The sequence below is a fragment of the Aspergillus multicolor genome (assembly GCF_047715735.1).
Source record: "Aspergillus multicolor strain CBS 133.54 unplaced genomic scaffold BDW74scaffold_2, whole genome shotgun sequence".
NCBI lineage: Eukaryota > Fungi > Ascomycota > Eurotiomycetes > Eurotiales > Aspergillaceae > Aspergillus > Aspergillus multicolor.
Genome location: NW_027395953.1, coordinates 2,309,701 through 2,328,223, shown reverse-complemented (window position 1 = coordinate 2,328,223; position 18,523 = coordinate 2,309,701). Strand labels below are relative to the sequence as shown.

At 52.4% G+C, this 18,523-nt stretch overlaps 6 protein-coding genes across 6 annotated transcripts; 4 read left to right on the top strand and 2 right to left on the bottom strand.

Moving 5' to 3' along the window:
* The first annotated feature begins 112 nt into the window (after positions 1–112).
* On the top strand, positions 113–7,747 carry tor (putative TOR pathway phosphatidylinositol 3-kinase TorA). Its single transcript, XM_073723147.1, has 4 exons — positions 113–348; positions 411–1,362; positions 1,417–7,105; positions 7,152–7,747. The coding sequence occupies exons 1-4, from the start codon at positions 219–221 to the stop codon at positions 7,539–7,541; spliced, it is 7,161 nt and encodes a 2,386-aa protein (XP_073589163.1). The 5' UTR covers positions 113–218; the 3' UTR covers positions 7,542–7,747.
* A 216-nt stretch (positions 7,748–7,963) lies between these two features.
* On the top strand, positions 7,964–9,935 carry BDW74DRAFT_51891 (uncharacterized protein). The gene is made up of 4 exons (XM_073733031.1): positions 7,964–8,315; positions 8,392–8,821; positions 8,875–9,011; positions 9,058–9,935. The coding sequence occupies exons 1-4, from the start codon at positions 8,029–8,031 to the stop codon at positions 9,758–9,760; spliced, it is 1,557 nt and encodes a 518-aa protein (XP_073589162.1). The 5' UTR covers positions 7,964–8,028; the 3' UTR covers positions 9,761–9,935.
* Positions 9,936–11,269, top strand: BDW74DRAFT_51892 (putative NAD binding Rossmann fold oxidoreductase). The gene has a single exon (XM_073733032.1). The coding sequence runs from the start codon at positions 10,111–10,113 to the stop codon at positions 11,176–11,178; it is 1,068 nt and encodes a 355-aa protein (XP_073589161.1). The 5' UTR covers positions 9,936–10,110; the 3' UTR covers positions 11,179–11,269.
* A 384-nt stretch (positions 11,270–11,653) lies between these two features.
* Positions 11,654–12,646, bottom strand: BDW74DRAFT_145053 (inositol oxygenase). The gene has a single exon (XM_073723146.1). The coding sequence runs from the start codon at positions 12,365–12,367 to the stop codon at positions 11,720–11,722; it is 648 nt and encodes a 215-aa protein (XP_073589160.1). The 5' UTR covers positions 12,368–12,646; the 3' UTR covers positions 11,654–11,719.
* Positions 12,647–13,075: 429 nt separating this feature from the next.
* Positions 13,076–14,377, top strand: BDW74DRAFT_51887 (putative glycerol dehydrogenase). Its single transcript, XM_073733030.1, has 3 exons — positions 13,076–13,276; positions 13,335–14,018; positions 14,093–14,377. Exons 1-3 carry the CDS (start codon positions 13,213–13,215, stop codon positions 14,287–14,289), a joined length of 945 nt encoding a protein of 314 aa, XP_073589159.1. The 5' UTR covers positions 13,076–13,212; the 3' UTR covers positions 14,290–14,377.
* A 277-nt stretch (positions 14,378–14,654) lies between these two features.
* On the bottom strand, positions 14,655–17,618 carry BDW74DRAFT_173889 (uncharacterized protein; the record flags this gene model as incomplete). The annotated part of the gene is made up of 1 exon (XM_073727896.1): positions 14,655–17,618. One exon carries the CDS (start codon positions 17,616–17,618, stop codon positions 14,655–14,657), a length of 2,964 nt encoding a protein of 987 aa, XP_073589158.1.
* Between the last annotated feature and the right edge of the window lie 905 nt (positions 17,619–18,523).

The following is an 18,523-nucleotide window of genomic DNA, read 5'->3' as shown; positions in this document are numbered from 1 at the left end:
CGGTAACGCAGAAGTTCGTGCCCCAGGCACCATTGGTCCGTGCGTGACCACGAGCGGAACGCAACTCCAGGCCTTCTAACCTCCAGGTCCCAAACCGCCTCTCCTTCTGTCTTACAGTCTCACTCTTTGCCTCGACTCCCTGCGCTCATGCTCCCGTCGTCACCTTGAATGCCCAAGAGGCTGCCGTCAGATGTCCCCGCTAGGGAGCGGTATCCAGAATGGCGCAACCCCAGGGCCTGACCACGGACGTCACCCAGAGGCTCTTTACCGAGTTGAAGTCTAAGAACGAGGATACGCGGATTCGAGCTGCCTACGAACTTCACGACCATGTCGTAGCCCTCTCAAGAGGTATCCCAAGCCTCCCTATATTTATCCCATGATCAAGTGCTGATGTGTGGACTCCATTCTAGACTGGCCCCCCGAGAAGTTCAATGAATACCATAACCACCTTAGTCAACGCATTGCTCAGCTCATCGTCACCGGCAATGATGGCCATGAACGCATTGGTGGCATTCTTGCGCTTGATCGGTTAATCGATTTTGAGGGGGTGGACAATGCCCAGAAGACAACCAGGTTCGCGAGCTATCTGCGGAGCGCGCTCCGCAGCACTGACAATGCGGTGCTTGTCTACGCTGCGCGGGCACTTGGTCGCTTGGCCAAACCTGGTGGTGCCCTAACTGCAGAACTGGTTGAAAGTGAGATACAGTCGGCATTGGAAAGCCTTCAGGTTGAACGAAATGAGGGCCGGCGATTCGCTGCCGTTCTGGTCATTCGAGAGCTCGCAAAGGGCTCCCCTACACTTCTCTACGGGTTTGTTTCTCAGATCTTTGAACTTATCTGGGTTGCTCTCAGGGACCCCAAGGTGCTTATCCGAGAAACTGCTGCCGAGGCAGTGAGCGAATGCTTCGAAATTATTGCCGCGAGAGATATGCAGGTCCGACAGCTATGGTTCGCGAGGATATACGAGGAAGCGCTTCAAGGCTTGAAGTCAAATAACGTCGACTGGATCCATGGGTCGCTCCTGGTCCTCAAGGAGCTTCTCCTCAAAGGAGCTATGTTCATGAATGAGCACTATCGGAATTCTTGTGAAATCGTGCTTCGTCTCAAGGACCATCGGGATCCTAGAATTCGGACTCAGGTTGTTTTCACAATTCCCATCCTTGCCTCTTATGCGCCCGTTGACTTCATCGAATCATATTTGCACAGATTCATGGTGTATCTTCAGGCTCAGTTGAAGAGGGAAAAGGAGCGGAATGCTGCTTTCATAGCCATTGGAAAGATTGCCAATGCGGTTGGTGTAGCAATCGCACAATATCTCGACGGTATCATTGTATACATCCGCGAAGGACTGGCCCTGAAGGCGTAAGTGCAGCTTCCAGTACTGTACTTGTACGGTCTTATGCTAATAACCTGAAGACGGAATCGCGCTGCTATAAGCGAAGCTCCCATGTTCGAATGCATCAGTATGCTATCGCTAGCTGTGGGGCAGGCTCTTAGTAAATATATGGAGTCACTCCTCGATCCCATTTTTGCCTGTGGCTTAAGCGAATCCCTCACACAGGCTCTTGTTGACATGGCCCATTACATACCACCAATAAAGCCCACAATCCAAGTAAAGCTACTGGACATGCTCAGCCTGATCCTGGATGGCACGCCTTTCCGACCTCTAGGCTGTCCTGAAAGCAGGCTACCCCCGCTGCCATCATTTGCTAAAGACTTCACCCTGCAGGAACTACATTCTGATACTGAGATCGCTCTAGCCCTGCATACTTTGGGGAGTTTTGACTTCTCTGGGCATATTCTGAATGAGTTTGTGCGCGATGTCGCTATTCACTACGTCGAGAACGACAACCCCGAAATTCGGAAAGCTGCTGCTCTTACTTGCTGCCAACTATTCGTGCACGACCCCATCATCAATCAAACAAGCAGCCATTCAATTCAAGTTGTGAGCGAAGTCATTGATAAACTCTTGACGGTCGGCGTTGGTGATCCAGACCCCGAAATCCGACGTACTGTCCTCTGGTCCCTTGATCGCAAGTTCGACCGGCACCTTGCGCGGCCAGAAAACATCCGATGTCTTTTTTTGGCTGTCAATGACGAGGTATTTGCCGTTAGAGAGGCGGCTATTTGCATCATTGGGCGCCTTTCCAGTGTTAACCCGGCCTATGTCTTCCCAGCTCTTCGAAAATTGCTGGTGAATCTGCTGACCGGGCTTGGGTTTGCAAGTACTGCGCGCCAGAAGGAAGAAAGCGCCCAGCTTATTAGCCTGTTTGTCTCGAATGCCACGAAACTGATCCGGTCGTATGTTGACCCCATGGTTACAACTCTATTGCCGAAAGCGACCGATGCCAACCATGGTGTTGCTTCCACTACGCTAAAAGCTGTGGGCGAACTTGCAAGCGTGGGGGGAAGCGATATGAAAGCCTATCTGCCCAAGCTTATGCCGATTATCCTGGATGCGTTGCAGGACCTTTCGTCTCATTCGAAGAGAGAAGCGGCTCTGCGAACATTGGGCCAAATAGCCAGCAACTCTGGCTATGTTATCGACCCGTACACTGAACATCCTCATCTTCTGGCGGTACTCATCGGTATCATTAAGACGGAGCAGACAGGATCACTCCGCAAAGAAACGATAAAGGTTCTGGGAATCCTTGGTGCTCTGGATCCCTACAAATACCAGCAAATAAGCGAAACTGCACCGGATGTACACCATATTAACGAGGTGCAGACAGTGTCAGATGTTAGTCTCATCATGCAGGGTCTGGCTCCGTCCAACGAAGAGTATTATCCAACTGTTGTTATACATACCCTCATGCAGAACATACTCCGCGAGAATTCCCTTCAACAGTACCATTCTGCTGTTATCGATGCGATAGTCACGATATTCAAGACTCTTGGCTTGAAGTGTGTCCCCTTTCTTACCCAGATTATTCCTGGCTTTATTTCCGTTATGCGAAGCTCGCCTTCTGGTCGTCTTGAATCTTATTTTAACCAGATGGCAATCCTTGTCAACATTGTCAGACAGCACATCAGGGCCTTTCTCCCTGAGATTATTGAGGTTATTCAGGAGTACTGGGACTCCGGCTACCAGGTTCAAGCAACCATTCTCTCTTTAGTGGATGCGATAGCCAAGTCTCTCGAGGGCGAATTCAAGAAATACTTGGCCAACCTTATTCCTCCAATGCTGGACACACTGGAGAAAGACAACACGCAGCAGCGCCAGCCTTCAATAAAGATCTTGCACAGCTTTCTGGTCTTCGGCGCCAGCGGGGAAGAATACATGCATTTGATTGTGCCCTCTATTGTGCGTCTATTTGATAGACCTCAAAATCCAGCTAGTATCCGAAAAACAGCTATTGATACCCTGACCAAACTTTCGCGGCAGGTAAATGTCTCCGACTTTGCCTCATTGATTGTACACTCTCTATCCCGCGTCGTTGCTGGCAACGACCGCGCGTTACGGCAGGCTGCCATGGACTGCATTTGCTCTCTCATATTTCAGCTTGGTCAAGACTTTAACCACTATATCCACCTACTGAACAAGGTTCTTAAGCATCATCAAGTCACTCATGTCAATTACCAGATTCTTGTGACCAAACTTCAAAAAGGAGATCCACTTCCACAGGATCTGAACCCTGACGAGAGCTATGCACCGTTGGCGGATGATGCCAACTATGCTGATATTGGTCAAAAGAAAATGGTTGTCAATCAACAGCATCTGAAGAACGCTTGGGACGCATCGCAGAAGTCAACACGTGAGGATTGGCAAGAATGGATCCGTCGTTTCAGCGTGGAGTTACTGAAGGAGTCACCTTCACCGGCTCTGCGCGCTTGTGCTAGTTTAGCAGGTATCTATCAGCCGCTCGCCAGAGACCTGTTCAACGCTGCTTTCGTCTCTTGCTGGACAGAACTGTATGATCAGTATCAGGAGGAGCTTGTCCGGTCAATAGAGAAGGCGCTCACTTCGCCAAACATTCCACCAGAGATCCTCCAGACCCTTCTAAACCTTGCTGAGTTTATGGAGCACGATGACAAGGCGCTACCAATTGATATCCGCACTCTGGGCAAATACGCCGCCAAATGTCACGCGTTTGCAAAGGCCCTTCATTACAAAGAGCTCGAGTTTGAACAAGATCAAAACTCTGGAGCAGTAGAAGCCCTGATCACTATCAATAATCAGCTTCAACAGTCTGACGCTGCAATTGGTATTCTTCGAAAAGCCCAGGCTTATCGGGATGTTGAGCTGAAAGAGACCTGGTTTGAGAAACTTCAACGCTGGGAAGAAGCCCTTGCGGCCTACAAGCGCCGCGAAAGGATTGACCCCGACTCTTTTGGTATCACAATGGGAAAGATGCGCTGTTTACATGCTCTTGGAGAATGGAAAGTCCTGTCTGACTTGGCTCAAGAGAAATGGAATCAGGCTTCTTTGGAACATCGGAAATCTATTGCCCCTCTAGCCGCGGCAGCTGCATGGGGTCGTGGCCAGTGGGAATTGATGGACTCATATCTTGGAGTCATGAAAGAACAATCTCCCGACCGTTCGTTCTTTGGAGCCATTCTGGCGATCCATCGCAACCAATTTGATGAAGCCGTCATGTACATCGAGAAAGCTCGGAATGGCCTTGACACGGAACTCTCAGCACTGCTCGGTGAGTCATATAACCGCGCGTACAATGTGGTTGTCCGCGTTCAGATGCTGGCTGAACTTGAGGAGATTATCACCTACAAACAGAACGTTGGTGACCCAGAGAGACAAGACGCAATGCGCCAAACTTGGAATAGGCGACTTCTCGGCTGCCAGCAGAATGTGGAGGTATGGCAACGTATGCTGAAGGTCAGAGCTCTTGTCACGACTCCACGAGAGAATTTAGACATGTGGATCAAGTTTGCCAACTTGTGCCGCAAGTCTAACCGGATGGGTCTGGCTGAACGCTCTCTTGCATCGCTGGAGACAGTCGTCCCTGACGGTAGCGGTGGTACACGAATCATCTCGCCCCCAGAAGTCACGTACGCTCGATTGAAATTCAGCTGGGCAACTGGCCGTCAACGTGAGGCTCTTCAAATGCTGAGAGAGTTTACCGGCAATCTCACGGAAGACTTTACACGTTTCAATGCTCTTGTGGCTTCGCAATCCGATCATACTGGTACCAACGGTGTCAATGGTATTACAGAAGGAAGTCATACGGATATCATAGGTCTGCGAGAGCGAGTCGGTGATGTCAACAAGTTCAGAAAGCTCCTTGCGAAGAGTTACTTGAGGCTTGGAGAATGGCAAACCGCCATACAACGAGGGGATTGGCGGCCGGAGCATGTGCGCGAAGTCCTTAACGCGTACTCAGCGGCCACCAGATACAACCGCGATTCCTACAAAGCCTGGCACTCATGGGCTCTGGCGAACTTTGAGGTTGTGACCACAATTGCTAGTCAAGCAAGCAAGGACGGCGGGAACTTGGCTTTGGTTCCAGGTCATATTGTTACAGAACATGTGATCCCTGCCATCCGTGGATTCCTGAGGTCTATTGCTCTTTCTTCAACGTCTTCTCTGCAGGACACTCTGCGACTGCTTACCCTCTGGTTTAACCACGGTGGCGACCAGGAAGTCAACTCAGTTGTTACAGAAGGATTTACAGCTGTGAATATTGACACATGGCTCACTGTGACGCCCCAGCTTATCGCCCGTATCAATCAGCCCAACTTCAGGGTCCGCAGCGCCGTTCACCGCTTGCTGGCCGAAGTTGGCAAGTCACATCCTCAAGCTCTCGTATACCCACTTACAGTTGCGATGAAATCGAACGTTGCTCGACGATCGCAGTCTGCAAGCAATATCATGGAAAGCATGCGGACGCATAGTGCAAACTTGGTTGAGCAAGCGGATCTTGTAAGTCACGAACTGATCCGGGTCGCAGTTCTTTGGCATGAACTCTGGCACGAAGGACTAGAAGAAGCCTCACGACTCTACTTTGGTGACCATAACGTCGAGGGAATGTTCTCAACGCTTGCACCGCTCCATGAAATGCTTGACAAGGGTGCCGAAACACTGCGTGAGGTGTCATTTGCTCAAGCATTCGGCCGCGACCTCGCCGAGGCCAAGCATTATTGCATGCTGTTCCGCGAAACTGAAGAGATAGGTGACCTAAACCAGGCTTGGGATCTGTATTACACGGTCTTCCGCAAAATCAGCCGACAGCTGCCGCAGCTCTCGACCCTAGACCTGAAATATGTCTCACCCAAGCTCAAAGATTGTGTGGATCTTGATTTGGCTGTTCTTGGAACTTACCAGAGCGGCAGGCCGATTATCCGCATTATCAGTTTCGATCCTATTCTCCACGTTCTTCAAACCAAGAAACGACCACGAAGGATGACTTTGAAGGGCAGTGATGGCAGCTCCTACATGTACGCACTCAAGGGTCACGAAGATATTCGACAAGATGAGAGAGTCATGCAACTGTTCGGCTTGGTCAACACCCTGCTTGATAGTGACAGTGAGAGTTTCAAGAGACATCTGACGGTGCAGCGATTCCCGGCCATTCCACTGTCGCAGAACTCTGGTATCATTGGCTGGGTCACCAACAGTGACACCTTGCACGCCCTGATTAAGGAGTACAGAGAGACCAGACGCATTCTTCTCAACATTGAACACAGGATCATGTTGCAAATGGCACCGGACTATGACAACCTGACGCTCATGCAAAAGGTGGAGGTCTTTGGCTACGCTATGGACAATACGACTGGAAAGGACTTGTACCGAGTCTTGTGGCTGAAGAGTAAGAGCTCCGAGGCCTGGCTTGAGCGACGAACGAACTACACTCGGTCTCTTGGTGTCATGTCCATGGTCGGCTACATACTTGGTTTGGGTGACCGTCACCCGTCTAATCTTCTCCTGGACCGGGTGACCGGAAAGGTGGTCCACATCGATTTTGGCGACTGCTTCGAGGTTGCAATGCATCGTGAGAAGTATCCGGAGCGTGTGCCATTCCGCCTCACGCGTATGTTGACATTCGCAATGGAAGTCAGCAATATCGAAGGCAGCTACCGAATCACTTGCGAAGCGGTTATGCGGGTAATACGTGAGAACAAGGACTCGTTGATGGCTGTTCTGGAGGCTGTAAGTAATTTCTTCTTTTGATTTACATGTTACTGACATGGTACAGTTCATTCACGACCCTCTTATCAACTGGCGTCTTGGAATCCGGGAGTCTCCTGACAGGATGCCATTCAACGCGGAACGTCGCCAATCGATTGTTTCGAATGTTAACCTCGAACACGGCGTTCAGCCTAGTAACTTCTCCCGCCACCGACGGCCTTCGATTCTTGAAGGCGGTATCCTCGATGCTCAGGAAGGCGTTCCCAACGAAGCTCGCGAGGCACAGAACGCAAGAGCCTTACAGGTGCTGGCGCGAGTGCGGGAGAAACTGACCGGCCGGGACTTCAAGCCCAGCGACGAGCTCAATGTGAGCGATCAAGTTGACAAGCTTCTCGCGCAGGCAACTAGCGTGGAGAACATCTGTCAACATTGGATTGGGTGGTGCAGTTTCTGGTGATTGTTTTGTTTTCTTTGTGGATATTTTGTATTCAGGGTCTCTTGATGGCGATGACGGTTTTGCATGGGATGAATTTTACGAGTTTCGGCCGTAGCATAATGTTCTTCTGCTATATCGTCTGCTTTTGAGAGATGCTCGGGGATTATGATTTAATCGTTCTAGATGGCATCCTACTATGAAGTATATAATACGGGGATTTCCACATGCTCGCTTTTACTGCGTAAACAGCTGACTATCAATGTAGTTACTGGCAATTAGAAGCATCAAGTCCAGGAAAGAGGCTATTGGGGCAGATTGACTGAAAGTTGGACCTGTCAGTTTGTCCTGTTACGCCACAGCCTTGAAGCCCGAACCGAGGTCACGGGCAGCAATCAGCGAGCTGCAACTCCGCATCCATCGCGTTGTCCCTCCTCTCAATCTCTCTAGGTTCGCATAATCGCATTCGATCGCTGCCCACCATCAAGCTCCCTCAAATGACAGGAGCACCATGACGCCCGCTTCGCAACCCGATCCTGGGGTGAATCCGATCGTTCGCAACGCGCTGGCCGTCTCCGTGAGCGCCAAAGAGTACAGATTCCTTCACGAACGGGCCCAGCAGTATCCCTCAATACATGGACGACTCATCTCCCCAGAAAAGTTCGAAGCGATTACGCGGTCGAAAAACAAATACAATGAAGCTGCTGTGCGGGCAGCCCTGCGCGTGTTTCTGGGTTCGGGGCTCTCGCTGAAGCTCCTCGAATTCATTGCCGGTCGCATAACAAAGGCTCCGACGCAGTAAGAATGCCTTCTCTATCTTAATACCTTACAACAAGATGGGAGAAGGAGGATAGCTAACTGCCTGCTGGTATAGAGAAAAAGTCCGCACCTCTCTCCTCCGCTCTCCGATCCTCCGCTTCTCTGCCGCGCTCTCGTTGATGTTGTTGCTGAACCGACTCCTCCATCGCTTTTTCGTCAAACTACGCGCGAATCTACGTACCGATGAAGCCAAGCCTTTCCGCGAGCGCAATCCGCGGATCTCAAAAGCGCTGACATCGCGATATGCGCCTGCGGTTGGCGCGAGCCTGGCGGGTCTTGCCTTGGGAATCTGCACGGGAAACCAGCTTCGGTTATCGATTGCCATCTACACGTCTACACGGGGGTTGCAGGCGCTATACAATGCCATGGAGGAGAAGAGATGGCTGAAGAACAAGCCGTCGTGGATTGGGGGCTGGCTGTTGATGCCGGTGTCGTTTGCACAGCTGTTCCACGCGTTTGTGTTTGATCGCGAGTTTGTGCCAAACGTTCGTAAACCGGTCCTCGAATTGAGCTGGATATGGTGACTGACTGCCAATAGTGGATGGGCCCCTTGATCTTGAAGCTATCACCGACATATCTCCATGCCCGGCCGGACACTTTGCCAGCGGAGTTCCACTGGCCAGCGAGGACAGAGATTGTGGACTCAATCGCAGCAATTGCCAAGCTTCGATGGCCGTAAGTACAATTCATAAAGGTAGAGGACTTTTATTAACATTGGTAGGGCGTTTGTCTCGCCTATACTTCACCCAGCAGGTTCCGTTTTGCCTGCCGGACTGCAGTCCATCTCAGCTATCACTGGACCAGCACATCCGTCCATCCCTCATCTATCCTGTGCCTTGCTCCACCCTAGTAGCCCAAGCTGTGGTACAGCTCTCGCGCACCACCTTCTCACTTCTGCTTCCACCCTGGGGCGGTTCTTCACGTCGGTGGCATTTGCATGGTCGGCGCTGAATGTGAAAGGATGGCTAACTCAACCGATCTCGATGATCAACAGTCTTTCACTACAGATCCTCACAAACACAGGGGTCTTATCGTCATCGATAGGCTTGGCGTGGGGAAGCGTGTGCCTGTGGAACGCATTGCTGCCACGGTCGGTTTTGCCGACGCAGCGGTTTTATCTGAGCGGTGCGCTGGCGGGATTGCCGTTCGCGTGGCTAGAAATAGGAAACAATGGCCGCCATACTGCGGCGTTTATGTCCATTTTCCGGACGGCGGTGGGTTCAGCGTGGAGGGCGGGGGTGAAGCGGGGGCTGTGGAAAGGGTGGAGAGGCGGAGAGCTCTGGCTCTTTGTGCTGGGCTGGGCCACCCTGGGGTGCGTCCTCGACTCCCGACCGAACGCACTGGGTGCTGGCACCGGGAAGCTACTGGCCTGGACGAGGGGCGAGGGCTGGACTGTCCCGCTGGAGAAGCGGAGGCGACGCTGATTTTATTTTCGATCAATATTATTGTAATGATCTCCTACGTAACTGGCTGTGCTCAGGAAGGGCAGTTTTCCCCGCATTTACAGATCGGAATCCTTTGCTCCTCTGGAAGCCCTTTTCCGTGCTGCACCTCGATCGGACTTTGTTGCTCTAGCTTCTCGGACTTGCTCCTGCGATGCTTCGCTGGAAATCAGACCGACTTTTGTTTGCGCTGGGCAAGACTTAAATTCGTGGCTCGCTGTTGTAACTTTCATCTTCCTTGTCCTTCTCTTCCCCACGCATCCCCTCCACTCAATTGCTTTCTCCCTCTCATCTCTACTTCCTACCTACTCACCTAACACCTCCATATCACAATGACCGCTCAAAGACTCAAGATCGGCTGCGCCGGCCTCGGCCGCATGGGCAAGCGCCACGCCCTCAACTTCCTCGAGCGCACTCCCCGCGCGGAGCTCGTCGCCGCCAGCACACCGGACGACACCGAGATCGAATGGGCCAAGGTCCATCTAGCCCCCTACGGCGTGAAAATTTACAAGAACTACGACGACATGCTCAAGCACGAGGGCCTCGAAGCCGTCGTCGTCGCATCCGCCACAGCCGTGCACGCCGAACAAGCCATCAAAGCCATTGAGGCCGAGAAGCACGTCCTCTGCGAGAAGCCGCTCAGCACAAGCGTCGAGATCTCGCAGTCCGTGCTCGACGCCGCAAACGCAAAGCCGAACCTCAAGGTCATGTGCGGGTTCTCGCGCCGCTTCGATGCGTCGTACCGCGATGCCTACAATAAGATTTCCTCGGGGGCGCTGGGGACTCCGAGCGTCATTCGCAGCCAGACGTGCGACAAGCTCGACCCCACAGGCTTCTTCGTTGCGTATGCTGAGTTCTCGGGTGGTATCTTCGTCGACTGCTCGATTCACGACATCGATCTTACACTCTGGTTCTTTGGGCAAGATTCCAAGGTCCGCTCTGTCTCGGCCGTTGGAATCACAGCCGTGGAACCCGATCTCCGCAAGCACAACGACCGCGATAATGCCGTCGGCCTCGTCGAATTCTACGACGGCAAGATGGCGTACTTCTACGCGAGCCGCATGATGGCCGCCGGCCAGGAAGATACGTCCGAGTTCATCGGGACCAAGGGCAAGGTTACGGTCAACGCGCAGCCACAGCTGAACCTCGTCCAGACGTTTGATGCTGGCGGTATTAAGAAGGAGATCCCGCAGCACTACTACGACCGCTTTGAGTATGCGTTTGTTACAGAGGCGAATGAGTTTACGGCGTCGGTGCTCGAGGACAAGCCCGTGCCGTTGAAGCTTGAGGGGGCTGTGCAGGCTGTGCGGATTGGGGCGGCGCTCCAGGAGAGTCTGATTTCGGGGGAGAAGATCTTTTTTGATGAGAGTGGGCAGCGGGTGGCGAAGAATAAGCTATAAGCTTTAGATGATTCTTGCTATGTTATTTTATGAGCACTTGTTTTTGTTGGTTGGTATAGAGCTAGATTGTCAATAGATTCATACCCTACTATCTGCGCACTGCGTACTTGCCATGCTTAGAAGCTCTATGCATTAGCAAAGACACTCGCCAGCTATAGCTGAGCAACGAGAATGTTGTAGTTAAGAGTACCGAATGGCCTATCTACAGAGTAGTTGAACTGTGCACCAATATAAAGCACTGGGCTTGACCTAGGCTACTCCGTATGGGAGAGGTTCCGCGTATCTGAAATGAGGTAGAGCTGAGGGAACCTCAGAGCCACTGGCATATCTACATATAAACTGCAGGTTGCCCAGGTCCAGCTTAAAGGACACGATAAAAGCCTAAGTATGGAAGAAAAATGGATATAACTTAAGTATGACTCTCAGATCTTTCGAGGCCAGGAAAATAATATTCAAAACAGATATATAGCTAATCGTAACTCGTTACAAAACCAAGCATATCAAAACAAAAATTCTTCGCTGTAGATACGAGAACCAGAGTCTACCACTTAATCTCCCTCTTGGGAAAGAACTCATCAATTAGCTCGAGGTAGTACGGCTTCAGCTCCTCCACACTCGGCACATCATCACTCTTACTGTAAAGGTCGTACGGGTTAAACGCCTTCACAGCTTTGAGCATGGCCTCGTCCTTCTCATTCATGAGGTGCCGGTACGCACCGGCGTTATGCCACGGGTAGAAAGAATGGTACCGGATCATCGCCAGCGCCTCAGCAGGCAATGTGCTCTGGTCCTTGACAACATGGTACAGGTACTCATCATGTCCCCACGAGAGCATCACATTGTCGAGTCCACAACCTGGCGTATAGATCCCGTTCTCAGTAGAGTAAATCGGGTGCCCAAAGTCCTCGTTCTCCTTAAACGACTCCATCCCATAGATAATGCGCTCGTCGAACGCACAACCCACGGGAAACGTATCCCCGACAACATCCCACTGACCCCTTGCATCGTAAAAGAAAAGCAGCTTGCCCAGGTCATGGATCAGCCCGGTAAGCTGCATCCAGCGGGGCTTGCCATCGCGGCGAATCGCCTCGGCAGATTGGAGCAGGTGATCGATCTGGCTGAGCGAGGTGTCCGGGTCACTCTCGTCGATGAGGGTATTTAGCTTCTCCATCGCGTCCCAGATGGACATGGTAGCGCGGGTCTTGGAGTGGAAGTCGTTGCGGGCTTTCAGGTTGTACGCGACGGTCTGCTTGGTGTGCTGCTCCTTGTAGAAGTTCTTGACGCGGTCGCAGGCGTCCTCGTACTGTCTGAACTGGGTCTTGTCTTTTTCCTTGTCGAATTCGGAGGCGTCGTAGAGGCCTTTCTCGGCGGCTTTGAGGTCGGATTCGGACTGCGATTGCGACTTTAGGGTCTGCTTTAGGACGTTGACGGTGTCGATTGCGTCGGAGGTTTCTTCCAGCGCGGCGCCGTTGGTGTTGGCGTGGGGGGTCATTTTGATGATCTTTTTGATAAAGGCTTGTTTAGTAAAGGCGGGAAGATGTTTGGTTGATGATGCTGGAAGGACTCAGATGGAGCCATGTCGATATATAAAAAGGGCATTGTGGCGATCTGTTGACTTGAAGGTGGTTTCCAGTTTCCGAGGTAGGGCAAGTTGAGGTTGAGGCTGTCAACGGATTCCAGAATCCGCAAGACACCTGGAATCCAGTTTCCGAGCTGCGTCATGGCACCCTCTTCCCCAGTTTTACTGTTATCCCCATACGGCGCTTTTACCGTCCTTGTGATTGGCAGCTAATTAAGCACAATACCAGCAACCGGGCCAGCTCTCGGAACTCCTCCGGTTGATGGAATTACTTGTCCTCTCACCGGGGCGATTTGGCCCGATGCCAATGCCCCTCCCCCTCCCCCCCATCCAGGTACAGCGGCCCCGGGGTATATCACTCCGCTGCTCTCTTTGCAATTCTACTTTTCCTTTTTCCTTCTCTCTCATTTCCCTCTTTCTATCTCGCCAAATAACACCATAACATCAACGTCAAAATGTCCCTCGCAGACACAGCCTACAAGCTCAACACCGGCGCCGACATCCCCGCGCTCGGTCTCGGTATGCCATCACCCCAAACCCCCAGACCCCCAAAAGCCCAAACTAACTTCGACAAAAGGAACATGGCAATCCGCCCCCGGCGAAGTCAGCGCCGCTGTCTACCACGCCCTGAAATCCGGCTACCGCCACATCGACGCCGCGCAATGCTACGGCAACGAAACCGAAGTCGGCGAGGGGATCAAGCGCGCGCTTTCTGAGGGACTCGTCAAACGGTCCGAGATCTTCGTGACCACGAAACTCTGGTGCACGTACCACACGCGCATCGAAGAGGCACTTAACCTCTCCCTCCAAAAGCTCGGATTGGACTACGTAGACCTGTACCTCGTCCACTGGCCGCTCGCCATGAACTCCAACGGCAATCACGAGCTGTTCCCCAAGCTGCCAGACGGGAGCCGTGATCTTGTCCGCAGCCACAGCCACGTCACGACGTGGAAGGGGATGGAGGAGCTCATTGAGAAGAATCCCGAGAAGGTAAAAGCCATTGGTGTATCGAACTACTCGAAGCGGTATCTCGAGGAACTATTGCCGCAGGTGAAGATTGTTCCGGCGGTCAACCAGATCGAGAACCACCCTGCGCTGCCGCAGCAGGAGATTGTGGATCTGTGTAAGGAGAAGGGGATCCTGATTACGGCGTATAGTCCGCTCGGCAGCACGGGGAGCCCGCTGTTTAAGGAGGAGGCTATTGTTACTGTTGCGGAGCGGAGGGACGTTACGCCTGCGACGGTTTTGTTGAGCTGGCATTGTATGTCTTTTCCCTTATTCCTTTTCTCATTGCTGTCTGTGTGAGTGAGATGAGGCTAATCTTGTCTGTTACAGTGGCCCGTGGCTCCTCCGTCCTCGCCAAGTCCGTGACGCCCTCGCGCATCGAGGAGAACAGGAAGCTGGTTAAGCTGGAGCCTGAAGATGTTGAGCTGATTGGCAAGTACTCGGCTGAGCTGGCGGCGAAGAATGCATTCCAGCGCTACGTCTACCCGCCGTTCGGAGTGGACTTTGGATTCCCGGACAAGTCGTGACTGCATGGGTCGAGGCTGTAGATACTGATACCCACAGGATGAGACGGATAGAGTGTACATAGAAGACTCAAAGAAGCAAATGATTCACTATCATTATTATCGTGGCTTTCCAGCGTCATTACATCGAGATGAGAAACATTTCAGGAACAAAACACAACGAGGAGCGGAGATGGAGGACCAGTGAAAAATACTCTGTACATAGTGTGATAACATGCCGTTTCATCCAAGGCTTTGCTCGAGTCATAACATCTGTCGAAGCTCCTCTCGAAACCAAAAGACGTAATCATGAGAGATGTCAGTCAGAAGTGAGGTGTGAACATCCAAGTCGAACACTCAACGACAGTCAAAAACCCAGGGCGAGAGAATCAATATTCAAAGCCGGCCCACTCTCTGTCAAGAGCCACCTCAATGTCCATCGTGTAGCCCTGATCGTCAGCCCAGTCGCCGCCGCCGCCAACGAAATTGCTGGTGTAGAACTCGCGGTAGCAGAGATCCTTGAGGTCAGGGGGCAAGTGCACAACAATTGCAGTTGCCTGCTCAGTTTGAGCTTCCTTCGAGCTCACATTTCCCTCACCAGCTTCCTTCGCCTTCTTGGCTGCCTTGCGCGCCTTGCCCTTTGGCCTACCTTGCTTAACAGTGGTAATAGGGGCGGCAGTGGTGTTAGTTAGAGTCACTGCGCCGGCAGAGGCCCCTTCACCAGGTCGAGCAACACCAGTAAAGACAGTGACGGTGTCGCCCTTCCGCTTAGTGTTCGCGGCGAGCAAGTGAGCAGCGTAGTTTTTCAAAGCTTGGCGACGGCGTGCCTCACGCTCGTCAACAATGGCCTTTGCAATGGCCTGGGTCATCACGCCGCGGCCCGACATCATGGAGAAGGTGAACTTGAGTTCGTGGAAGGGAAGGGAGAGAAAAACGGCGGATGGAACGAGGATTTCTTCGCCAATACCATCAACAACAGGAGGTATAGACGTTCTACCACGGGGAGTGGGTGTATCGGGGGTGTGCCTGGACGCAGACTGCTCCCTAGCCTTTCTCTCCATCTCCTCGAGATTTCGCTGGTTTAGACTAGGCAAGGAGCCAAACTGCATATTGGCGAGACGTGGGTCTGAGGGTGTCGGTGCCGAGGGTGGAGTGGTGACGGGACTGGCTACAGCAGCAGGAGCACTCTGGCTGCTTTTCTCTTTGACAGGTGTAGTAGGTGTGGCAGGTGTGGCAGACACGGGAGTCTTAGGAGCGGTCTTTAAGAACTCTGGGATACGCTCAGGGAGAACTTTCGACTCCGCGGAGCTGTAGAGCTTGAAGTCCGACTTGACATTGTCGGCCAGGAAGCTCAGTGCAGAGGCGATGATGCGACGTGACCAGTCTGCTTGGAGGAGACCGATGGGGTAGGGTGGCTCAGCAATGGCCATCATCTCGTAGTCCAGGCTGGCAGTGTTACTGTCGCTAGGACTGGTGCTCTTGGAGTTTCCCTTAGCAGCTTTGCTCTCAGTTGCTTTGGCAGCATCGCCCTGGGACTTGTCGGAATCAGAAGCAGACTTCTTCAGCCAAGGGAGATTTGGAAGAGTAACACAGAATTGCTCGGTGCGAAGCCCAAACACAAGGATTTGCTCGAGAGTCTCCCAGTCCATCAGCTCAAGAGCAAGACGAAATCCTCTATCCGCGAGGCTAGTACTGTAGAAAAAGGCCCCAGAAGCGGCATAACCCAGCGCCATTTCCACCATGGCCAACCTGAGGGAGAAGGGGTACTCGGCATCGTAGCCGGGGAACGGGTCATAGCCCAGTCCTCCCAGAGTAGTTGGCTTGAGCGTATCCAGGTCAAGCAGCTCTCTGCCGTAAATATGGTGGACAGCTTGTTCCCATGCCTTGAGCATGTTGAACTGTTCGCCAGCATAAACTTGGATCTCGACGCAGTTGGGATCGTTTTTCAGGATGTTGGTAATGAGGGGACTGCGTGCCAAAATACACTTGTGAGCCGTCATCGTGACTTTCCAGAATTCGTTGTGCGCGGAGTGGAGGGTGATCTTCAGGTCACTCATGTGTCCACACTCCATCATGGCGATGAGCTCGCTAGAGAGCTGGCTAGCGGCCATGTCGGGGGTGGTCTCTTGATCTTCGTCAGATTCCAATGGGAGGAGAGGCTCGGTGGTTTTATCGAGGATAGGAGAGGGAGGAGTAACGACGACTTCGACACCAGAAGGCTTCTCGGGGGTGCTTGCTGAGGCAGTGAAGGTGGTGGTGGTGGTAGTGGTGGTGGTTGTGTTGTGTTCAGGTTGAGGAGGAGGAGGAGGGTCAGAAAGAAAATCAGAAACACGTTGGGATTCAGGTAAAGGCTCAGGCTCAGAGTCAGGAGGCGTGGTAGGGGAAGAGCAAAACGCGACTGAGAGAGTTTTCGACCCGTCGACTTCCTCAATGATAACTTGCTCGTCAATGGCAATATCTTCAATGGCAACCTCCTCAGGCTCCGGCTCAAGGTCAGGCTGCAGCTCCGGCTCAGGATCCTCAGCAGCCGACTGGCCTTGACAGTAGCAACAGTCACCGGCGTGGTGAATGCAGCAGCACGACCAGCGAGGAGGACAGCCGCAGCCAATCGAAGGCTTGTGGTAGCAGCAGACGGGGTTGAACTGGCACAGAGGGCGGTAGTGAATGTGGCAGACGAGGTTGTCCTGGAGATGAAGCTGTTCGTCTTCCTGATCCTGCTCTTGCTCCTGCTCCTGTTGTTCATGTGCCTGTTCCGGTTGCTGGGGCGCCTCCAGTTCCATCTCATGAGCGAATTCCAGCTCGGGCTCGGGGTTAGGCGTCGAGGCCTTAACACCGCGATCCCCATGGACGATAAACACGCCATTGACTCGAGACATCCCGGGCCCTTCAGACGGTTGAGGACGCGTCGCGGCAGCGTCTCTATCTCCATCAGGCGAATCTTCGAGGCCATTGCCAGTACTACCGACCAGCTCTTCGACCTGCACCGTCACACCATCCGCAGTTTCATTCTGACTATCCTCAACCTCGTCAACCTCTTCAGCAGGCCTCTGTTCCATCTCCTTATCCTTCTTCTTCCTCGCAACATTCCTCCTCTTCTTCGCCTTGCGCCGCGCCCCAGTCCCATCGACCTGCGGCAACACAAGCTCATCGACAATATCGTCCAGCTCAGGGCCAAAGTCCGACGAGGTCATCTTTCCAACGCTGCAAGTACGCCTTAGCGGAGGGGTCCAAGAGATCGGTGAATCGGGTGGCTCGGGGAGACTGGGGTGGGAGCGCCCAATGCCGAAGAAGGCGTCGAGGTCGCGCACGGCGGAGGGGAGCTCGGAGGTGCAGTATGTGTTGCGTCTTACCATGCTTTCTTCTTGCCTTTGCGGGGGGTCATTGGGGTTTATGGTTGGGATTGTTGGTATGGTTGGTCTGGAGGATTGTGGTTGGTTTGAGATGTGGATGGGTATGGAGGCTGATGTGGATGGATATGAAGGTTGATGGAGAGGATGGTGTTGGGAAAGAAGAAGGAAGGGAGAAAGAGGAGAGAGAAGAGACTTTTCTCTTCTAGATTGTGTCTCACTAGCATCGCCGGGGCGATGAAGGTCTTCAGCTTGTTGTTGTTCTGGCTTGGCATTGTCTGGTACTATGTGGCTCAGGAAGTTTGGTTCTAGATGCAAAGAGAACAAGCTGTTTTGCTATTCGCATTTGCTTTAATGCTGCTATCCAGTTCTGGGCCTGTATTTGTGTTGTTCTGTGCAGTGCCATAAAGCAAACATGAAGCCTTTCAGAATCTTTGTATAGGGCTTTTCTTCCACGTGACTTAGTATCACCTCTGTTCACTAGCTAACATCTTGGTTTGAAGAATGAGTTAACCTTTCCCATTCAAAACAAACAAAGAGGGACAATAATAGGCCTTTGATATCCTGGACCAACGCAAGGAAAAGTAACCAGGTGGCCGCTAACCAAAAATCTAGGCAGTCTTTCCTCAGCCCAGCAAACTCCTACCCCAGCCGACCAAATCTCTTTTACTTTCTTCAGTTATCTGTCCAGAGTCTCAGAATACTAAGAGGCTGTCTATCTAGAAGGTATATTTCCTGGTATTCGAGATTGTCCAGTTTGCCAACTTGTACGTTGAGAACACCCGTCCGTTCCCCACACTCATCGCGACCACGATCCCGTTACTCGCCAACAACGTACCAGCGCTTTTCACACCCTCGAACGACTTAAGCAGGTTTGAACCATCGTCTCCAACCGAGATCGAGCCTGCTTA

Coding starts and splice junctions, on each gene's coding strand:
- tor (XM_073723147.1), top strand. CDS start 219: ATGGCGCAACCCCAGGGCCTGACCACGGACGTCACCCAGAGGCTCTTT. Junction 349..410: donor TGTCGTAGCCCTCTCAAGAG/GTATCCCAAGCC, acceptor ACTCCATTCTAG/ACTGGCCCCCCGAGAAGTTC. Junction 1,363..1,416: donor GAAGGACTGGCCCTGAAGGC/GTAAGTGCAGCT, acceptor AATAACCTGAAG/ACGGAATCGCGCTGCTATAA.
- BDW74DRAFT_51891 (XM_073733031.1), top strand. CDS start 8,029: ATGACGCCCGCTTCGCAACCCGATCCTGGGGTGAATCCGATCGTTCGC. Junction 8,822..8,874: donor ATCGCGAGTTTGTGCCAAAC/GTTCGTAAACCG, acceptor GACTGCCAATAG/TGGATGGGCCCCTTGATCTT. Junction 9,012..9,057: donor ATTGCCAAGCTTCGATGGCC/GTAAGTACAATT, acceptor TAACATTGGTAG/GGCGTTTGTCTCGCCTATAC.
- BDW74DRAFT_51892 (XM_073733032.1), top strand. CDS start 10,111: ATGACCGCTCAAAGACTCAAGATCGGCTGCGCCGGCCTCGGCCGCATG.
- BDW74DRAFT_145053 (XM_073723146.1), bottom strand. CDS start 12,367: ATGTCCATCTGGGACGCGATGGAGAAGCTAAATACCCTCATCGACGAG.
- BDW74DRAFT_51887 (XM_073733030.1), top strand. CDS start 13,213: ATGTCCCTCGCAGACACAGCCTACAAGCTCAACACCGGCGCCGACATC. Junction 13,277..13,334: donor CATCCCCGCGCTCGGTCTCG/GTATGCCATCAC, acceptor CTTCGACAAAAG/GAACATGGCAATCCGCCCCC. Junction 14,019..14,092: donor GGTTTTGTTGAGCTGGCATT/GTATGTCTTTTC, acceptor TGTCTGTTACAG/TGGCCCGTGGCTCCTCCGTC.